We start from the raw sequence: 12,724 nt of genomic DNA on the forward strand, positions 1-12,724 counted from the left end.
GCTATTGCTGGGTCATAGGGTAGATCTATTTTTAATTTTTTGAGGAACCTCCACACTGTTTTCCAGAGCGGCTGCACCAAGGAGACAACCTCTTTAATCTGGGAGTGCAGTGCCTGATGGAGGAATAGGCTATGAGGATGGCTTTCCTGCCCTTACAGGATTTCCTGCCATGACTTAATGACAGAGTCGAAAACCTGGGCTCATCAGGGTCCCAGGCTCTGCCCACATGCTCTTGTCAAGTCTGCGTCTCCTCACCTGTGCAATGAGGGAGGGGGCTGTGACTGTCAGTTCCATCTAAGCAACACCCTCCCCCAACACCCCAGCAGAAACTCCAGTCTCTGAACTCCCTGGAGAAATCTCCTGACCTTACTTTTGCAAGGAAAACCTCAATATACAATTACCGTGATGGTGATAATGTTAGGAGCAAAGAGGATCATCTCTTTGAGAAAATACCAAGCACCATAATCTCATAAACTATCTTCACAGCTCTTGGAGCTGAGTGTTATGGTCACCATTTTATAGATGAGCAAACCGAGGCTCCAGAGAGTTACCTAACGTCTGCCAGGGCACGTCACTGTGAACGTGAGAAGGAACCCAGGGCCGTGTGATGGCAGCCTGTGCTCATCGCCACTACAGTTCTGTGCTTCCCGTTTCTGGCCTCGGGAACCAGCACGACACTGGGAGGCGGGCACGGAGAAGTCGGATAACCGGGCTGAGGTCAGTCCACGGGTTGGTGGAGGTGACCAGCCCCTGCATTAGTTACGTAGAGAAGAGGTCCTAGTCAAGGCTGCCTGGTGAAAAGCGCCCAGAAAAGACAGCTCTCTGATTCTGTTACTGCAATACTACCAGTTTATTCTGTGCGTATTAGATTCCAGCTCTGGTCCCCCCACCCCTTGCTGTGTGGCCAGCTTTGGGTGCCCTCCAGCTACATTGCTGTTCCTCCTGTGCAGTGACCGTGGGACTGCCTGGTTCCCACTCGTGTGGCTGACTGCGCTTGAGCCTCTTACTTGTGCCCAGCCGCCACCACCACCGCCCCTTGATTTACAGAACTTTTGAGCAGCTGCCGGCAAATCCTTCCCACAGCATTGCACGGTACAGAAAAATGATCAGCTTCACCAGAGTCCCTTCTCCGGAAAACACTTAATTTGGGGGTGAGAGACAGTAACCCTGATTGTTGCAGTCAGGCTTATCCAGAGACAGGAAGAAAAGCAATATATTTACTTGATTTAAAATTAGCCCCACGTAGTCACCAGTGGGATCCTGTCAGGTTTCTTTATGCCGATTCTGCTTTTAAAAACTCTTTTATCCGTTGGGCAAGTATCTCTGGTTCCTGTGCCCAAAGTCTGTCAGCTAATGGAAGCAGGATAGAAAAAGGCCCCCTCAGTGTAAAGGAATTTATAGTTGGCATGGAAAGGGAATTAGGGAGAATGTATAGAAAGAAGAAAAAGGTGATGTGACAGAGCTGGCTTAAACAAATCTTTCAGTGGCTCCAGAAATCAGGAAAATCAATGTAGCAAAATGACAAAGATGATGACAACTGCCGTAGAGATCCTACTATGCACCAGGCAGAGTTCTAAGCAAATGACATGCATTATTTCATTTAATCCTTTGAGATAGATGCTACCAGCTGCATTTTGCACGTGTGGAAACTGAGACTCCGGCGAAGTAATTTGCCCAAAGTCATAAAACTAATAAATGACCGAGCTCCGGTCTCTCTGGAGAGATCCAGACTTGAGCTTGCATGTACATGGTTTTGACTCGGGGGGTGAGCCATGCCTAAAGTAGTCAGGATGGGGGCCCCATGCTTTGTCCTTGAGAAGAAAGCCCCTTAACAAACACCTCAGAAGAGCAAATCTGGCTATGCTGTCTGCAGAGGCTTTGCCTTCAGTTGTCTTGAATTTTAACTTAATTTCAGACCCTGGAACTCACTAGCGGTGTGGTGTATCAGGAGGAGAGCCTGGACCTTGGAACCAGTCAGATCTGGGGTCAGATACTGTATCACTTCCCGTCTGGAAGGTGTGTTTGCAATCATGCGGCCTCTCCGAGCCTCCAGGTTTTTTTCATCATAAACTGAGAATAATAGTAATTTTCTCAAGGTTTATGTAAGGATAGAATGAAATAACATATGCAGTCCCTCTTGCTTAAGTGTCTGACACACGGCGTGTGCTCCAAGGTGGGATCTCCTCCCTGGGCTCTGACACCCTTCGTTTCTACCTATTCCTCCTGAGGCTGGGTTGGAGAACTTCCCTTTTCATGTAAAGCAGCATTAAAATGAGTTCGGAAACTAGGTAAGAAAATTCATCCCTAATCCCACTATTATAATTCAAAGTCTGATGTCATTTTTACGTATGTCTTTCCAGGGTTTTTTTCATATGCATATCTGGTTTTGCAGAGATGCAGTCAGCAAAAAAAATGCAATTTTATGTCTTGCCTTTTTTTTCCTTAGCATTCTATCGTCAGTATTTGCCCTCATTGCTGGTTGTCATGGTCATTTTTGTATAACGATTGCACTGCATTCCATCCAGTACCTGTATTATAAGTCAGCTAAGTTGTTCTATTTTTACACGTCTAGGTTGTTTCCACTTTTTCTGCTCTTGCCCTGCAGTCGACATCCCTGCGTATGGAACTTCTGGGTTTGGAATTTGTGAATGTCACAGCTTTGTAGCAAAACTAGGACTAGAACCTGGGGAATGAAACTCTGTCTTCTTGTTGCTGTTGTTGTGACTTTCTGTTTTTGTTGTTGTTTTCTCCATTGGACGACCATAGTCCAAGAATGCCAATGACTTATGTTTCACAGAAATGATAATATTTATTAAAAGCAAAAGAAAACAAAACTGAGCACTAATAGAAAACAGAAAAGTGGGTAGCCACATAACCGGGTTGATTCCCACTGCCTTTTGAAACCAAAAACACCACTGGAATCAACACTCCCTTGTGGTTATTGATTGCCGCCTCTAGTCACTACCTAGAGCTGCTAATTTACAGATGCAAGTGGGTTCATGCATTTGATTTTTGGAAGAAAGGGAAGCGTGCACCGTGACAGGAAAAGCTCTGCTGTACTTATGTTGGCGATTCCTGCATAATGACTTTGTTAATTGCCTCTTGCTGGCTGGGTGCGGGGTGGGGGGGGGGGGGAGGCTTCAGTGTCTGAACATCTATGGGCATTCTTGTTAAAAATGTCAGGATGGAGCTTGTACTTTCTCGGCCATCTCTTTTGTCTTGCTGGGCAGGAAAAGGGGACTGGAAAATGTCAACCCTGGGATCAGATTGACCGGAGCTGAGGGAATAAGAAACTTCCCCCATCCCAGCTCTTGGCTTTTAGAAATCATTAACATTTCAGTGTGGGTGATCCTGTGAACCCGCTACCTTTCCACAACCTTCTTCTGAACTCTTAAGCACCTTTTCACCTTTTCATGGAATTAAAAAGTAGTTTAAAGGGAAAACCCATATCAGGTTTCTTATTTAGGTCACTTTCAGTGTGCTTGAGAGTTTTGCACTAACAGTTGTAAACACAAACCACAGAGTGCAATTTAGACAATCCTGTGATGTACATTGGTGGTGAATGGTCACCAGTAATTCTTCAGGAAAGGGGGTGTGACCAATTACAGTTTTTTTTTTTTTTTCAATGGTCTGGTTCATCCTTAGAGCAGACAGGGGAGGACTCTTTCTATTTCTTAGCTTTTCTGGATCCGTGGCTGTTAATTTCACATCATTTGGGTAGCATTCGTTTCCTGCCATATACAACTTTAAACGTGGGTTGCTGTTGGCCAAGAGATAGTTATTAATACCACTGGTCCCCCCAAACATTAATTGTAGCCAGTGTGTGTGTGTGTGTGTGTGTGTGTGTGTGTGTGTGTGTGTGTTGGTGGGTTTTTTTGCTGGTGGCTTTATGTTGCCCATATTTTATCTTCTATTTAAAGTAAAAGAATGAAAGGGGCACCTGGGTGGTTCAGTCGGTTAAGCATCCCCCTTCAGCTCAGGTCATGATTTCACAAGTTTGAGCCCCACATCGGGTTCTGTGCTCACAGCTTGGAGCCTGGAGCCTGCTTCGGATTCTGTGTCTCCCCCTCTCTCTCTGCCCCTTCCCCACTCTCTCTGCCCCTCCCCCACTCGCACTCTGTCTCTATCTCAAAATAAACAAACATTAAAATTTGTTTCAAAAAATTAAAAGAATGAAAAAGAGGAAGCTTGGGTTGGGAACACAGGCTCCTAAGTTTGAAGCTTGCCTCGAATCTATACTGGCTCCTACACTTAGACTGGTGATTCCTGCATGATGACTTTGTGAATTGCTTCCTGCCACCAGGTGCTGGGAGGAGGCTTCAGCATCTGAACATCTATTGGGCATTCTTGTTAAAAATGTCAGGATAGGGCTTGCACATTCTCAGACATCCCTTATGTCTTGCTGGGCAGGGAAAGGGGACTGGTGGTATTGGGTAACTTTTACCTCTCCTGGTAAATCAGAGTATGTTAGTGTAACTTAAACGTTAGTCCACTTTCCTTGTATGTATTTTCCGGTAATGATTTTTCAACCTATCTTTACATGAAGATTAAATTAGATAATATAAAGCATTCAGCATGTTGGTACGCACTCAAATGATTCCACATTTTGAACTGCTGTAATTATTTTGATTATTTTCAAGGAAAAAGAAGAGTGGTTGCTTGAGTTATGTTTCCTTGGACTATGTGTGGCTGAGCTTGTGTTTTGCCCTTTGGAGAGAGGAGGGGAGGAGAGGGGAGATTGTTCCTTCTCTCTTCCCCTCTTCCATAACCTGGAACTATAGAATTAACCACCACTCAGCACAGTAAAGGAATGGAGGGCCCTCTAGCACAAATCTACTGAAGACCCTGAATCAGAGAGTAAGGGTCCCTTCTGTTGTGGCTGTAAAGTGACCATGACTGGCTGAACTTGACACCTGTCTCCACATCATCCCCTAATCTCGGTGGCCCCATGCTTACTTCCCCACCTGCAAGCCTCCAAAACTGATTTCTGGGTGACTGAGTCTTCCGAGGGCCCAGGTTTGAGTGGGGTCCAGAACTTTGCCTTCCCAGGTGGTGAAAGGAAACAGAGAGACATGCCAGCCTCACAGCTGTGTGAGGACTCTGTGATGGCGGGTAGTGGGGGGCAAGGCCACGAGGAAGCCCCGCCAGTGTGCCTCCCGAAGCTTCAGGTCAGCATCTTCCCCCCCTCACCAGCTGAGGACTGTCCTGCCCTAATTAACTTCCCTGAGACACAAGACCCTGTGATCATTTTCACCTCCAATGCTTTTTTCCACTGGCTTTTCTTTCCCCTCAGCTTGCTTGCTTGCTTGCTTGCTTGCTTGCTTGCTTTCTTTCTTTCTTTCTTTCTTTCTTTCTTTCTTTCTTAGCAAGGGCTTGATTTTGCATCTTGTTAAAAGTAAGAGAAAGCTTTGACAATAAAAATGTTTTTCTTCGCAAAGCTGTGAGAGTTCTATTCATTCTGGGATTACTTAATTCTCATGACCTTTAACAAGACAGCACTTCTGCACAGTTAGATGAGATAATTGATTCTAATGGGGAAAGGAGCAGTGCTCATTTAACTGCATATCTCTGAGTCGTCCTCCGTTCAAACAATTTCTCCATTACCTTTGGAGTTGCCAATATATAGATTAAACTGGTAAGACGGTAAGCAAAAATGGGAGCTAATTCAGCCTTGGAAACAGCAGAGTTTTCACTTCTTCCAGGCAAGTTAACTTCTATCATTATTGACAACTACACCACCACGAGCAGCATAAAGTTCCTCCTCCTTTAGTGCCCAGGACCAAAAATATGCTAAGTGGTAGCTGCTGTTTTATCATTATCATCAACAGTATGAGTATAATGGTTACAAAATACTGCCATCATGCGTATGTACGGTTTACAAAGCACTTTGCCATATATTATCTCATATGATACAGTAATTCTTTGAAATAATTGCCTCTCCATTTCTTGGGTGCATCTAGGTGGTGGCAGCTAGGATTCCAAACCAGTCTTCTTACCTCTGGCACACACTGTTCCCCGTTCGGCAGTAACCAGAGAGAGCAAAGGGTCAGATTCCATTTCTGTTACAGAGTACCCCTCCTGTTGAGATCAAACTTGTGTGCATTCCCTGGGTGGCTTGTGTTTTGGACTAGAAGTCAGAAGGATGTGCAGCTCTCGTGTCCTTTATACAGTTATTTGTGCCTTGAAGGTGCCCACACAGCCCCTCAAGACCCCCCCACCAGCCCGTCAGTGAACCCTTCCACGGATGGGCCAAGCAATACAACCCTCTGTCCTCCTCACAGGATCCTATGTTACAGCCCCCAAAGCTGCTCCATGTGTGAAAGGGGATGTTTTTATAACACCCACTTGCCTTGCAAGGTAAAGCTAGTGAGAAAGGCTTGGTGAAGTGGGTGGAGCCTGGGCTTCAAGCCAGAAAGACTGGTGATATCTGATTTCAGTGTTTGAATAGTTGCAGATTCTAGTCTACACTGTGTCGCTCGCGAGCCATTTAACCTTCCCTGTGTTAATCGATGTCGTTGTGTCTTAGTTTCTGCATCTGTAAAATGGGGCTATTACTAACTGTCTTTTCAGGATTTTTGTGAGAATTAAGGAAATATTACATTTACTGCTTTTAGCACAATGCCTGGCACTCAGTTTTATAACTACCTTCTGAGCCTTAGCGTGCACATCTGCAAGTTGGGTCTCGCAGGGCTGCCTTGAGGATTAGATGCAATGTATACAAATTTCCCAGTGCATTTCCTGGCATGCAGTTAGCCCTCAGTATACATAATTACTGTGGGCCTTCATAGTTCCATAGTTCCTTCCCTGGGTTCCTCTGGCCCTCTTAGTGGGCCAGTCACCCCCTCCTCTGGGCCTTCTAGTTCTTCTGAGTAGACTTTGTTCCTTGTCCATCTTCTCTACTTGTCTGTGGGCTCATGGAAGCAAGGGCTGTCTGATTATGTTCTGGCTCTCCAGAGTCAGCCCTGGGTCCCAGTACAGGGTAGGCTCCTAGAAAATATTCATCAGTACAACAAAGGAGTGATGTTGCATACAGGATGCTATGGGAGTCAGGGACTGAAGTTCTTAACTCTCTGCGTAAGGAATCAGGGCAGGCATTTCAGAAAAGGTAAGTAGGGACCATTGACAAGTCTTAAATCCTAAAATGGGATTTAAGCAGACATTTTGTACTAGATTACAAAATCTTTTGGAGACAAGTTTCCTCACCTTTTCAAGCACTGTGTATGTTAGGGAACAGTGTCCATTCTTTGGCGTCTTATGGTCTCTTCTAGATTGTTGCACAAGACTGTTTAGCAGTCACTACCTTGGAAAAAAATATTTTTTAAACAGAAATGCAAGTACATCCTACAAAATCAAAAAGTACAACAGATATACAGTTAGAAGCAAATCTGTCTTCTATCCCTGACCCTTAGGATCTCTTTCCATCATTGGATGCATCTACTGTTACCAGTGTCTTTCATATCCTTCAGGAATATTCTAAACATATACATGATTTTTCCCCCCAAAGGAGTATATCAGATATACCATTCTGCATGTTACAATTTTCCTTTCAGAAAAATATAAAGAGCTTCCATGTGCTTTTTTATGATTACATAATACATTGTATGAAGGTAACTTATCTGACCCCTTACTGATGAAGTGGTTTCTAATATTTTGCTACTACAAACAGTGCTGCAGTGAATAACCTTGTATGTACATCATTTAGTCTAATATGTGAAAATATTTGGAGGAGAAATTTCTAGAATTTTCTAGAAACCCTGGGAACCTCTAAATCCCAGGATCAGTAGTATGTTTGTTATTAATTTGATAGCTTTTTTCAAATTGTCCTTCATAGCGTTTGTACCAACTTATGCTCTTACCAACGAAGTATGAGAGTGCTTATTTCCTGTTCTCTGTCAATACTGTATAATTTTAACCTTTTTTATCTTTGCCAAAGCCTATGTGAAAAATAGTATTTCAAAGTTTTAACTTACATTTCTCCTACAATGAGTGTTGTCAAGAGTCTTTTCATATGATTGAGAACCAATTGTATTTCTTATTCTGTAAGCTCTCTGCTCATAGTTCATATCATATTCCTATTTTCCTGATGAGCTGTTGGATTTTGCTTATTATTTGTAGCAGTTATTTTTATATTAATGAAATTAACCCTTTGTGCTACAAATTGCAAAATTTCCCCCTAGATTATTTATCTTTCAAAGCAAAAGGCCAAGGCTTCCTGAAACTCCCCCATCCCTACCCCTCTCCCTGTCCCACCAGACTGTGAGCCCTCAGGGGCAGGGTCTATGCCTTGAGCATCTCCATGCCCAGCCCCCCACATAGGGCTTGGCACTGCAAAGCTCTCTTCGGGGGCTGTTTGTTGAGCTGAGCTGAACTGAATTCCTGAGTTCCCCACCCCAGCTGCCCTCCCCTATGGCTTGGGAGTTCCATTTCCTCCTCCAGCAGAAAAAGATGACTTTTCTCATTGCTCACCACAGCCATGCACCTGTTTGGCCTAAACTGGCACCTGCAGCCGATGGAGGGGCAGATGTATGAAATCACGGAGGACACAGCCAGCAGTTGGCCTGTGCCAACGGACGTTTCCCTGTATCCATCAGGGGGCACTGGGTTAGAGATCCCTGACAGGAAAGGCAAAGGAGCCACAGAAGGTAGGGTTGCCGTGTTGTTCGTGTCGTGAGTCCTCTGTGTCTGCCTTTGAACCGAAGAGACCTTCATTATGCACGTCATGTGCCTGACTCACAGCTCCGTGCTTTGGCCCTTCCTCCATCTTTCTGCACTCCACGCCGGCTGCCAGCCCACCTGTGTCTTCATCTCAGTTCCTTGTCACTGTGAGCTCATAGCGGGGCTTGGGCAGCTCTCATGGTGCTCAGCGGTATCCCATCTCATGCCTCGAGGGAAGCATCATGGGCTTTCGCACTGCTGGGTGGCTGTCTTGGATTGTGTGGGATCAGGATGAGTCCTTAAGGGGCCAATAACAATAATCATTAGTGTTTGTACGGTTTATTTATTTCAAAGATTTTGTCAAGAGCTTTTTACACTTAATCCTCACAGAGATCCTGTGAGGTAAGTATAATTCTTTAGACCCATTTGAGATACAAAACCTAAGGGTTACGTTAATTTAGTGACTTGACCAGAGGTCGCTCAGCCAGTAAATAATGGAGCTTGGCGTATGAGCCCAGGTCTGGATGACTCCAGAGCTCTTACTGTCTCTATAAATTGTCCTACCTGACTCACCACATGGTTACAAGACCCTGAAGGAGATGTAGATGAGAAATCCCATTATGCAGTGGGACACGGATATTTTTCTATCAGTGATGGAGTGGTAGTGACATTTGGAGTTTGGCATTCTTGAATGGGACATCTGTAGACCCATGTTCTGAATTTCTTAAGGGTCTTTCTAACACGCCATTGACACACATTCTTTCACTATCAGCCAGAAGTGGCACAGACTCACAAAAATGGTACCGTGAAAGATGGCTGAGCTAAGGGGCCAGTCTCATTGCCATTCTGGGCAGTGTAGGCATTCTTTATCCTGTCCCTGCTGTGCCCTGCTTCATCTCGTCTGTTAGCAAAGTGTACCACAGGTCTGCCTCCACCTTTACTGCCTATATCTTCTTTCCTAGCATGTCAGACAACTTTGGGGTCAAAGCTTCTGAGGTTTCCTGCCCTCAAGGATTTCCCTTCCAGGAATCTGTTTGGTTAACAGGGTACCATATGCTTGGTTGAAGTAGCTACTCAGGACCTCTGAATGATCCTGAAGGCAAAAATCAATTCCTTTTTAAAAAAACATTTATTTTTGAGACAGAAAGACAGAACACAAGTGGAGGAGGGGCAGAGAGAAAGGAAGAGAGAGAACCCCAAGGAGATTTGCACTTGTCAGTGCAGAGCCTGACACCGAGCTCGAACTCAGAAACCATGAGATCATGACCTGAGCTGAAATCAAGAGTTGGATGCTTAACCAACTGAGCCACCCAGGCACCCCCAACTCTTTCTTTTTGTTTTTTAAATATGGAATGCTTCATGAATTTGCATGTAATCCTTGCACAGGGACTATGCTAATATTCCAACAAAATCAACTCTTGACCCATGGTCATCTTTAAGGGAAGTAAGAATGGGAGCATTTCCACAGAGCCAAATCAGAACCTCTGCCTGCTTTTTCTAGGGGCAATGCCAGTCTTCTCCTTTACAAAGATTTTAAGACTTAAAACATTTAATAATTTATACTTTCTTCGCCCTTTAGTAAGGATATGGAGGGAGTGTGGAGAGGGCCACGGAAAGAGCTCTGGGTTAGGAATCAAGAGCCCTGACTTCAAGCCCAGCTGCTGACCCTTCAATTGTCCTTAAGCAAATCCCTTGAAAGACTTTCTGAGTGGGGTGCCTGGTCGGTTAAGCGTCTGACCTTGGCTCAGGTCATGATCTTGCAGCTTGTGAGTTCAAGCCCCGCGTCAGGTTCTGTCCTGACAGCTCAGAGGCTGGAGGCTGTGTCTCCCTCTCTCTCTGTCCATCCCCCACTCATGCTCTGTCTCTCTCCTTTCTCTCTACCCCTCCTCCACTTGTGTTCTCTGTCTCTCTCAAAAATAAACATTTTTTTTTTTTAAATGAATTGATTTTGGCCTTCAGGATCATTCAGAGGTCTTCTCTCTCAAAAATAAATAAACAAAAAAAAGTGAACATGCTTTCAAAAAAAAAAAAAGACTTTCTGAGCTTCATTCTCCTCCTCTCTAAATGGAAGTTATTGAGCTAAATTATCTCCAAGGTCCAGTTTAATTCACAAGTCCTACATATGAAATTGATAGTAGAATCATCAGACAAACCAGACGGTTCTTTAGAATTTTTTTTCCAGGCCAGCCCTGTCCATGGTCCTGCCTGTCAGCTTGTGATTCCCTTGTCAGTTTATAATGTCACATGCCATACGGGAATACCATCCATGTGGACGGTCTTTAGGTCAGCACGTACAAATGCAGATTTAAGATATGTTTAACCCTCAAGGCATTGGATGAGGTCTCATTTAGCAAAATGTATTTTCTTCCCTCCATGATCTCTATCAGACATTCTTGAAACAGAGTTGGATCTATCTGAAATCTCCCATTCTAATGAAATTAGTTTGTGGGTTTTTTAGGTTTTGTTTTGTTTTACCCAAGGAGCAGGAGGTGCAGATAAGAGGCAAAATAAAATTGCCCCAGCTTATTGGTTTACTTTAATTGGAGTATTTTTGCTTAAAGGGATTATCTGTCATTACTAATGCAAATGGAAATCCTGTTTACAAACCCCTAAAATGCAGTGCTGTGCTGGAAAGTGGTCAGCATCAAAAGCAATTACTGTGACAAAAAATACATCAGACTGGAGAAACAGAGGACAAAGCTTCCTACAGTTTATGTGAGACCACATGGTTCTTAATTTCTTTTGCCCTGGTCAAACCAATGTCTACACAGTTCATGTTTTTAATTGTAACGTTAAAAAACCTACTTCCTTAGACATAGCTCAAGGGGAAAAGTCTTTAACACTGATGGGAGTGCATATTTCCTATCCCTTCTAAGGGTATCAGAGAGGAGAGCTGATTACAGAATTAAGATTAGAGCCCTGGTTTACAGAGATGGCAGTAACAATGTGGTATGATGGAAAGAAGATAAATGGGCCTTGGAGCCAGACAGGCTTGAATCCTGGCCCTCAAATTTATTGGCTTTGTTAACTCATGCCAATTACTCCATCTTCTTTGGCCTTAGTTTCTTCATCCATAAGAACAAGGATGGTAACGTCTGTATCTTTTCAGACTGGTGGTGAAGAGGCACTCAACAAATGTCACTTCCTTTCTTCCCATCTGCTCAAATCCCAAGCCATTCCATGTCAGTTATCAGAATCTCAGAAATCCAGACTAAGTAATATTTTCCCCTCAAAGACCCTGTAAATAATTGGGACATTTTTTCATATTGTAAAATGCTATATATTTTTTAATTATGCAAATGAAATATATAATGAGTCCAGAATTTTAAATGCTCATCGTGTCTTTGAGAATAACCCCAAACTGCAATTTACACTGTATTTTCAAAGTGGCTCTTACCTTTTCAGGGTGTCATGGGACAGAAACCAAATATGGCAGCTTTTCGAAGAAAAGCCACAATAACTTACGTTATATGTTAATGGAAAAGAGGGGAGAAAGCATTGAATAAACAAAAATTCCTGATGGTTGAATTGGTGGGCTTAGGGATAGCATTTTCTTCTTTCTGCAATGAAATAAAAATTACCCATCAGTTTAAACCATGCAAATTGCTGCACGCAGGCTCAGCTGGGCTCTCCAAAATGGAACAGCTTATTTTGATAACCAAATAAATTTCTAACAGTTGCTAAGGAAACTAAAGGATTCTTTGTGCAAGTTATTGCATTGAAAAGAACCAGAAAGGTGGAGGGAAGAGGAGAGTGTTAGTTGATTAGGAATTTAGAACCTGTGTAGAGGGATCTTAGTTCAAGAAAGTGAGGACTATGACTGAGAAGGGCATGGAATTTCACTTCTTCCAATTCTCTCTTGTTTGACCAAACAATCCAATCATTTCAGCAAATTGTTGAGAAATTTCTTTTATAGACATGATTGTGTATTTGTACATCATTGCTAGAGGAAGGCTGAGTCTGTGTATCTTTACAAAGAACAGGACTGTTGCCAGTAGAATTTGCCTTGTGAAACCTGATCATACTGTTGGAGATTCCTATTTCTTAGTTAAGCTCTTGGTATTGTTTG

At 43.5% G+C, this 12,724-nt stretch overlaps 1 protein-coding gene across 1 annotated transcript in view; it reads left to right on the plus strand.

Annotated features, from left to right (window-relative positions):
• The window catches only part of TENM4 (teneurin transmembrane protein 4), a 383,504-nt gene that overhangs the window by 184,078 nt on the left and 186,702 nt on the right, over positions 1-12,724 (plus strand). The window contains exon 6 of the mRNA XM_047071426.1: positions 8,472-8,642. Coding sequence (XP_046927382.1) covers positions 8,472-8,642 — 171 coding nt within the window. The remainder of the gene's footprint in view (positions 1-8,471; positions 8,643-12,724) is intronic.

This window comes from Lynx rufus, unplaced genomic scaffold (assembly GCF_022079265.1).
Source record: "Lynx rufus isolate CCGP_SWC_20201006 ecotype Redwood Valley unplaced genomic scaffold, mLynRuf1.p SCAF_9, whole genome shotgun sequence".
Taxonomy (NCBI): domain Eukaryota; kingdom Metazoa; phylum Chordata; class Mammalia; order Carnivora; family Felidae; genus Lynx; species Lynx rufus.